General features: G+C 37.6%; 1 protein-coding gene and 1 long non-coding RNA gene across 2 annotated transcripts in view; one reads left to right on the top strand and one right to left on the bottom strand.

The window, feature by feature from the left end:
• Positions 1 to 10,000, bottom strand: part of LOC137658540 (high-affinity choline transporter 1-like) — a 254,295-nt gene that overhangs the window by 25,116 nt on the left and 219,179 nt on the right. Inside the window, exon 10 of the mRNA XM_068393387.1 lies at positions 809 to 931. Coding sequence (XP_068249488.1) covers positions 809 to 931 — 123 coding nt within the window. The remainder of the gene's footprint in view (positions 1 to 808; positions 932 to 10,000) is intronic.
• LOC137658541 (uncharacterized) overlaps positions 1 to 10,000 on the top strand; it is a 347,029-nt gene that overhangs the window by 292,056 nt on the left and 44,973 nt on the right. The window lies entirely within an intron of this gene.

Genomic DNA, 10,000 nt, shown 5'->3' with positions numbered 1-10,000 from the left:
TTTTCTGTCAACTGCACAAGCTTTTCCGAACTTAACAATTTCAGTTCGAGCCCTATTTAACATTCAGACAATCCAGACAACACTATTGTATACCTTAATCTGTCATGGGATTAATTCTTCAGAACTAGCAGCCTTTTCATGTTAACATCCACATCATTTTTAGCCTCTTATTCTTTAATGTATCGTAAAGCTCAAAGTGACAAATGATAATCTTTGCCATGATATCATTCATTAATTTTCATCAAACATTGGGAGCGGGAAAATAAACTACAAAGAAGCATGCCTGGAGAAGATATGAACACCCTCAAGAAATTTGAAGAGAATTTGCACGGGTTGTGACTCCCAAACGTTCTGAGATGTGGGCCATGGGCGTGAATTGGATTGGGGATGGGGAGGTTATAAATTTTTTAGATCTCGGTCGGAGATGGAAGGAGATGTCGCCTTCAGACGCCATAAAAAGAGGACCCAGATCTCTCCGCCCCGTGTCAGATATATATTTTTTTTTTCTTTTTCTTTTGGACGCCTGACGTAAGAGGAGCAGTTGGCTAATGAGGAGGTGGATATGTATGAAGTGGAACAAGGACCCGTGGGAAGGTTAAGAGATTTATGCCAATTGGAGTTCTAATTTGGAGAGACGAAGGAGAGTGAATGGAAATATAATTCCCAGTTAACTCCCGCAATTACTGGAAACATTAAAAGTAGACGTTATCATTTCCTTTTGCTCACTTTATTAGAACATATTTATTTATTTATTTATTTATTATTATTATTATTATTATTATTATTATTTATGCAACCTCCACTTTACCTTTTGCCTGAAGACATTCCTATAGACGTTGTTCGCGAACATGGACGAAGCCGATAGTACGGAAGAATCAGCGGAAGACATGACAGCGGCACTCACCGCTCCGAGCCCGAAGAAAGCCACCCACTGGAAGAAAAATAAAAAGAGAATTAGATTCATATCAGTGTCATCTTGGAAAATGGAAACAAAGGTATTATGGTAAATTGGCTTTGCGGAAGTCCATTATGATTAGGAACATGAGGATTATTGTTAATCTGATCCGTTCTCTATGAAGGCGGTTCAAAGGAACCTCATTAAGGTTTAAACCTCTTTATGTATTAACAGGGCGTGGGTGGGTTGATTAGAGAGGGTAGTCCATCAGACGCAGATAAAGTAGTTGGCTAACATGTGAACTGCGATACGGATAATTTAATTTGTTGTTAACCTAAACAGCCCTTACATTTCCTCCTATGTTTTACCTGAGAAAAGCTTTGCTTTTGTTTTTGCACTTGGCTGACTTGGTAAAGCACTACAAGTACCTTTTTTGGGTGCTATTGGCAATATATTTCTCAACTCAGTAATCGTTATGAAAAAATGTCTTATTGCTAATAACCTAAAGTATATAACCTATAAGTTATAGTATAACGTAATGATATATAAAAAAACAACTAGAAAATCATCCAAATATCTTTAATTATGTTTCATTATTTTCATTATTAGCATCCGTCTTTTCCCAACGTCCGTTGCACCCGGCATTTAACAACTTCCGTAGCACCCGATATTTGGCAACGTCCATAGCACTTGACATTTGACAACGTCTGTAGTACCTGTCATTTGCCAACGTCCATAGCACCCGACATTTGACAACGTCCGTAAGCATCTGATATTTGCCAATGTCCGTAGCACCCGACATTTACCAACGTCCGTAGCACCCGACATTTGTCAACGTCCGTAGTACCCGACCTTTGCCAACGTCCGTAGCACCCGACATTTGCTAACGTCCGTAGTACCCGACCTTTGCCAACGTCCGTAGCACCCGATGTTTACCAACGTTCGTAGCACCTGCCGTTTGCCAACGTCTGTAGTATCCGTCGTTTGAAAACGTCTGTAGCACTCGACATTTGTCAACGTCAGTAGTACCCTACATTTGCCAACGCCCGTAGCACCCGACCTTTGCCAACGTCCATAGCACCCGACATTTGCCAACGTCCGTAGCACCCGACCTTTGCCAACATCCGTAGCACCCGATGTTTACCAACGTCCGTAACACCTGCCGTTTGCCAACGTCTTTAGTATCCGTCGTTTGAAAACGTCCATAGCACTCGACATTTGTCAACGTCCGTAGTACCCGACATTTGCCAACGTCCGTAGCACCCGACATTTGCCAACGTCCTTAGCACCCGACATTTATCAATGTCCGTAACACCCGAGATTGCCAACATCCGTAGCACACGATGTTTACCAATGTCCGTAGCACCTGCCGTTTGCCAACGTCTGTAGTATCCGTCGTTTGAAAACGTCCATAGCACTCGACATTTGTCTACGTCCGTAGTACCGACATTTGCTAACGTCCGTAGCACCCGACATTTGCCAACGTCCGTAGCACCCGACATTTGCCAACGTCCGTAGCACCCAACTTTTATCAATGTCCGTAACACCCGAGATTGCCAACATCCGTAGCACACGATGTTTACCAATGTCCGTAGCACCTGCCGTTTGCCAACGTCTGTAGTATCCGTCGTTTGAAAACGTCCATAGCACTCGACATTTGTCAACGTCCGTAGTACCCGACATTTGCCAACGTCCGTAGCACCCGACATTTGCCAACGTCCTTAGCACCCGACATTTATCAATGTCCGTAACACCCGTCATTGCCAACATCCATAGCACACGATGTTTACCAATGTCCGTAGCACCTGCCGTTTGCCAACGTCTGTAGTATCCGTCGTTTGAAAACGTCCATAGCACTCGACATTTGTCTACGTCTGTAGTACCGACATTTGCTAACGTCCGTAGCACCCGACATTTGCCAACGTCCGTAGCACCCGACATTTGCCAACGTCCGTAGCACCCAACTTTTATCAATGTCCGTAACACCCGAGATTGCCAACATCCGTAGCACACGATGTTTACCAATGTCCATAGCACCTGGCGTTTGCCAACGTCTTTAGTATCCGTCGTTTGAAAACGTCCATAGCACTCGACATTTGTCAACGTCCGTAGTACCCGACATTTGCCAACGTCCGTAGCACCCGACATTTGCCAACGTCCTTAGCACCCGACATTTATCAATGCCCGTAACACCCGACATTGCCAACATCCGTAGCACACGATGTTTACCAATGTCCGTAGCACCTGCCGTTTGCCAACGTCTGTAGTATCCGTCGTTTGAAAACGTCCATAGCACTCGACATTTGTCTACGTCCGTAGTACCGACATTTGCTAACGTCCGTAGCACCCGACATTTGCCAACGTCCGTAGCACCCGACATTTGCCAACGTCTGTAGCACCCAACTTTTATCAATGTCCGTAACACCCGAGATTGCCAACATCCGTAGCACACGATGTTTACCTATGTCCGTAGCACCTGCCGTTTGCCAACGTCTGTAGTATCCGTCGTTTGAAAACGTCTATAGCACCTGATATTTGCCAACGTCCGTAGCTCTGGGCATTTGTCAACGTCCGTAGTACCCGACATTTACCAACGTCCGTAGCGCCCGATGTCCGTGACCGCCTTTGGCCAAATGCATGTCAGTTAATGAAGACCTTCAACCAGAATTCCTCATCTTGAAGTCAGGTAATCTCATCTTAATCGCAAGAGGGCTGTCAGCAGGTATTAGCGGGCGCAGGCATGACCTAATTAAGGACATGTTGGCTGCTAATTAGGAGTGGGCTAATCAGGTTATATGCCAATTTCGCTAAGAAAGATTTTTTTCCATTAAGATGGAGGAGAAGTATGAAGAGACTGCTTTTGTGATTAAATTTATAAGATGAATGCGCTAAAATTAATGGTATTTGATACTTTATAGTCTTGTAATTAGAGTCTTTTAATTACGCATTTTAACAGGAAGAAAGGATGAAGAACATTGGCAAAAAAAAAAAAAAAATAAAATTTCGGTAATTGTAGTAATAACAGTATTTATAATTACGACAGTAATCATCAATATTTGATTTAATTAGAGCATTTTGCATTATTAAGCGACCCTATTATTTTTAATCTAATTTAATGAATGAGTTTAGTAAAGAAATATTAATTTTGGTACCCTGTTTCAGTAATGTCCACAACCACAAATCATTTTTTTTTTTTTTTTTTTTCATTGTGACTTTTCATGTAAATAATTTGATTTTTCAAACAAGAGAAAAAAACTCTCCATAACAGTGCTGTATAAGATCATTCATCATAACTATTGAATGTGAAATGAGGGGGTCACTGAATTTTATGATGTTTTAGCCACGAACATCAAGACTCTGTAGGAGTTTCGATACACTGTTGATGAGATTTCTGAAGGTGTATGAAGTGACCAATGCTGTTGAAGTTTTCTGTACAGGGAGTTCATTCATGGTTCAGGTGTTAAAGTATGAAGGAGACAGTGATTAATTTGATGATCTGATCTGGAGCCACCCCAGATAACTAACTCTTAGTCATGTTAAACTATTTTTAGAGACAATTACTTTAAAGAAAATCTTCAATTATTGGATCAGTTATTTGTTGGCACATCAAAGAAGGGAAATATTGAAATCATTCTCCTACATGAGAATAAATCTTTCCCAAAAGTAAATTATATTTTGATTGGTAGTGTGACATTTTGATTGGTGGTAATTATAAATCGAAATGCCTATTATCATCTTCATTAATAATATCGGAAATATACACTAAAATACCAGCATGGCTTATGAAGTCATACATTTTACATCGGTTTACTTATAATAATACTTGAGTATAATAAAGATTAAAAGAAAAAATATCCCACACTTGAAAATCTCTGTAAACTCATAAATGGCCGAACCTTGATTCTTCATAATTTTAGTAGGTGCACCAGATGTATGAATAAAGGGGATACGTTTTGAAAGGAAACTTAATGTATTTAACTGAGAAATTATGTAAACACATTTATGATGATGAGGACGATTCAGTCCTCATTGTATTTTGATGATGGCAATTCAGTCCTCTATGTATTTAATACTGTAGTCCATCAAAGCCTAATTTCTCTTTAGAGGGCAGGTGACCATTTCTTCTAACGGCAAAAATGTCATTCTCTTCAAATCCTCTTCTAAGTATTTCTCTTTGTCATACTTAGTCTTTCTAATCGGATTGAGTTGCTGTTTGAAATTTCAAATGAATTAAGTTTCCATAATATTTGTTTATGAATAAATTAAAACTCGGTATATGGAACGGACTTGATACAGTCTGCCAACATGTTTATATGAAAACCAAATGAAGAATTATAACCCTTGAATAATTTTCAGATGTTCACTAAATTTTAAGAAACTTTTCATTTCAATTTGCTGAGAAACTATATTAAATCCAGGAGTGCAATGTGATCCAAAGATATTTGCTGTGTGCAAGCTCATTATAATTATGGAAGTGATTCAAGTACTGTATACTTGATTTGTGAGAGTTGTCAGAAACGGAACTATTGAGACCAAATATACAGGATTCCTCTCTATAGAATAAGGCGAATAGAATCCAAATACAGATAGATATTGGTATCACAATTATATTTCATATTTCTAAATGCAATCAGAGTAATGAGACGAAGAAGCGAAAATCGCTTTGTGGCTGCAACGAACGAACGAACGAAGATCGCATTAACGTTGCTCTCTGGGTAAAGGGATTCTTGAGGATAACTGTGTTCGTCGGATTGTAAAATCCTATTTGTATTTAGGATAGGCTTTTGGTATAGCAAACAAGATGTTTGTTTACCATTTCTATGGCTGAAATAATGTGTTGCTATAAGACGATCGCTTTCAGCTTTCACTTTCTTCTTTCCTTCCTTAGAATTTGACTTTCCTTGATGAAAGAAAGACATGTTTACCTGGCTCTGTCTTATTATTTTAGGTAAAGAAGAATATTATCTGATATTACAAAAACAATTCTTAAAAAATTGAAATAGGATTCATAAATTAACGGTGTTGTAACGCAAGTTTAATGGACAAACGGAACTCATGAGGTGAAATATGTTTGACAATATAGGCATCACAGCTCTAGCTCTAAGACGGTTATTTTTCTAATTTGTAAAATGAGAAATTGCATGGGTTTTTTGTCAAAGTTAGTTAGTGGTGTCATCACTACGACCCGAAGAAAAAAGTTTCCAGCATAAAAAGGTTTAGAAGTATTAAAATGCAACTAGTAAGCAGCAGAGGCAGGGGACAGGTCATTGAGTTCTTGTTTATGAGACCGATCATATACTCAAATGATCAGCAATTTTTCCCTTTATCCACTCATGGTCTGACCCTGGGAAACGAGGCCATAGTTGCTTATTGCTCCATAGGAATATCTACTCGGTCCCCAATTCCTTCAGCCAGATGTCACAGAGTAATGTCGTATTGCCATTGACGTCTTCCAAGATTGTATAAGATTCCATTAGACATCCGAAGGGCTGATGATATTAAGGCTTTCAAGAAGACATATTTTTATATTCATAAAATATCATGATATGGTGGATTAAACAATTATTATTATTATTATTACTACTGGCCAAGCTACAACCCTAGCTGGAAAAGCGGGATGCTACAAGCCCAAGTGCTCCAACAGAGAAAGTTGCCCAGTGAGGAAATGAAAGAGGGAAATTAACAATTTATGTATGAGAAGTGATAATAGACAAATATAAATTATCATCAACATAAGTAACAACGTTGTATTAAAAGCTTTGAGTTGACCTTGAACCTACGACAACCACATTGTGAACTTCAGACGATACCACTTAGCTACCACAATCTAATTTACCCAGTAACTAAACGACATTAGAATTGTACAAGTAGACTTAAGCTCAAGAGGTTGTTTCTCTGTGCTGAAAAGGATCTTGGTGCCGACACGGACTTACCATGGACCACTGTTTAGGAGAACTTGGGGCTGGGCTAGCTCCAAGGGCTAGCTAGTCCCCCACGAACAGGAATCCCCCCCCCCCCCCCCCTCCAACAGGCCTAATCCCCTAATCCCCCTCTCTCTCCACGTGCGCGACCCTGGCCTCACATGTTTTCCCAGAAAGCGCTAAGAAGCCTTAGGCTACCCTTCTTCTCAGATCAAGACGGCCATTCTACCAAGTCCGTCTCGAATTTCGAGACGGCCTTGATTCTACTCCTGGTCGTGTGCTGAAAAGGATCTGTTTCAGTCATTACTTACGTCAAATCACATTAACCTCCCTTACTACAATCCGAAAGCGGTATTTGAAAGGATTATCACTTCCTAAATAAATCCGGATCCACCGACCGCCGGTTTCATGTGATTTTTAAAATATTTTATTAATTGTTAATCATTTCTCGTATCGTTTATTTATTGCCTTATTTTCTTTCCTCACTGGGCTATTTTTCCCCGTTGGAGCAATTGGGCTTATAGTATCTTGATTTTCTAACTAGGGTTGTAGCTTAGCTAATAATAATAATAATAATAATAATAATAATAATAATAATAATAATAATAATAATAATAATACTCAGCGAAGACACTATTTATGCTGTAAGTCAAAGTTTTTCTATATGTGTTTTGCTTAGTTCTTCATTTTTCGGGTAAATTGAGTACTTTCTTTTATAGTTATGCTTTAAATTGATATAGTTTTATCGCATTTTTTTTGGGGGGGGGATGTCTAACCACTCCACAGGACAAAACTCATTTCCCTAACTCATTTGATGCAGGAGAGAATTAATATGGACGTACTTTTAATGCCCTTGAATGCCTTGATACTCTATTTGTAGAAGAATTTTACGTTTTCTGGAAGACCCAAATTTGATGAAGCTCAGTGTTTGATCATGCAGCTTTTGCACTTCTAGACTAAAATACAGACACATTTTCTTTCATTGCTCTTGGCTGAGATTTTGCTCAGGGTTTACACAAGAAGCTAAAGTATTATGGTGTATAGTACTTATTTTCTGAAATAGGATAGAAAATATTCCTTAAAGGAAGTTCTGTTTTTCTGTACGAATTATCTCATCCCTTGTATCTTGCGAATATGCAACATTTAGATTTTTAGAGTTACGCTCTCTCCTTGTATACAGACTTTTGCATGACTGTTTTGTGGTCTGGTGATTAGGAAAAGTCATTTATTGAGATTGTGTGTATTAGGTATGCCGCTTTCTTCTCTCTTTCCCTATAAGTATATGAGTATTTTCAATATTTCGCCGGAGTTTAAGCAAGATTTATCATATTATTTATTGTTGTGTTTAACTTGTTGATTGATCTGTCTAATCTTGCATTTCCTCGAATGAATAATGAATGTTTTATGGCGGAGAACGAAAGATAATCTTTCTAAAATCTCTGCGAATACTAAATTTAATTGAACGGATTGAAAATATGATAGAATAAAATTCGGACTCACATTCAACTACTTAATTTCAACATTTACGGTATTCCCCAATTTTTGCAAGTAATAAGAGTAAAAATTACACACATTCAATCTCTTAATTTTAACATTATGGTATTCCCCAATTTTCCCAAGTAATAAAAATAAGTATAACACACATTCAATTACTTAATTCAAACATCTACGGGTTTTCCTCCAATTTTCGCAAGTAATAAGAATAAAAATCACACACATTCCATCTCTTAATTTAAATATCTTCGGTATTCCTCAATTTTTGCGTACAATAACTAAAAGTAATCCAGGGTGAAAAGGCTAAGAAATTTCATTAGAACCAGCCATCCATATGCAGAGGAAACTTATGAATGATGAATAATTTTACTTCAAGGTTATAAACCAACAGCAACTACCAAGTCCTTCCCCTGGCAACACCGTAATCTTGAAACTTTGTTGGCAAGTGGTCGTGTCGTTTTTCATGATGGGGAGACCCTTGATTAATTAAAGGCTTGGCTAGGATATCTGGCTTACCCTGATGAACTTGGTGGGGATTTTAACCCCGGGGTAATATAATCACGTCAAAACCCGAAGCTGATGGGGTAGGTAGCAAAAGCTCATTGCAACAAAGGAAGCGAGATTTTGAATTATGAGTAATGAAATATAATTGAATATAAGATTGTCAATGAACAATAATTATCAACCTATGGGAGACTAATTCATTGAATGAAAGGAGGTTGGTAATAAGTAGTTGGATAGGAACTCGAGAGGGAATAGGAGGGAGAAATGGGAAATGCAAATACACCTATCTAGTAGAATGGTTGATCATGAGTGCGTGCAATGATGTATGGTATTAGAGAAGAGAAGTTGCAGAGACTAGTTAAACATATCAAAAGTCTTGGTTTTATGAGAAAGTTTAGAAGAGAACAGTTCATTAGTACGTCGTAATTACATTGTAATAAAGTATGTTTGCTTCTTTTGATACGCTAATGGGGATGATAACAATAATAATGATGCTAATGAAAATAGTAATAATTGTAATAATATTTGTAACTTTCTAATAGCGAAGCGTAAGATGATAGACATGAGAAACTTATTTTATGAAATGTTAGCTTAGGATGGTAAACTTTATAACAGTTCATAAATCATTTAAATACTTTAGATGCTCTATTAGTAAATTAACTGGAAATTTGATTATATCAGCAACTTCTTGATTTCTTTGTTAGAAGCTGCAACTTGTTAGAAAGTGCTATATTATTCTCATAATGTTGCTTTGGATATAATTCTTTATACTTGTGTTAATTAACTTGATTTATTTTAGGATGAAAGGTTCTTGAAATATATATATATATATATATATATGTGTGTGTGTATTATATATATATATATATATATAAATATATATATATACATATATTATATGTGTTTTTGTGTGTGTCTGTGAAATGTTATTTCATCATAGCACATTTCATTAAGGCAAGTGATAAAAGTATGTTAGATTCTCCACTACCCAGTTCTTTAGTTTAATCCCACCAATCACGAAAAGTTAAAATCATCTCCATATAATTCCTCTTATGACTCAGCTAGGCGTCCTTAAGCCTAATAAGATATTCCAAGTCTTTGGTGAAAGGTAGAAAGACCAAAGGGGGATAAGTGACAGAGAATCTCATGAAAGTTACAAAGGGAAGAACGATTTTGAGCGATTCAT

This window comes from Palaemon carinicauda, chromosome 19 (genome assembly GCF_036898095.1).
Source record: "Palaemon carinicauda isolate YSFRI2023 chromosome 19, ASM3689809v2, whole genome shotgun sequence".
Taxonomy (NCBI): Eukaryota; Metazoa; Arthropoda; class Malacostraca; order Decapoda; family Palaemonidae; genus Palaemon; species Palaemon carinicauda.
Note: the sequence above shows the minus strand (reverse complement) of the source record. Positions and strands in the feature narration are given on the sequence as shown.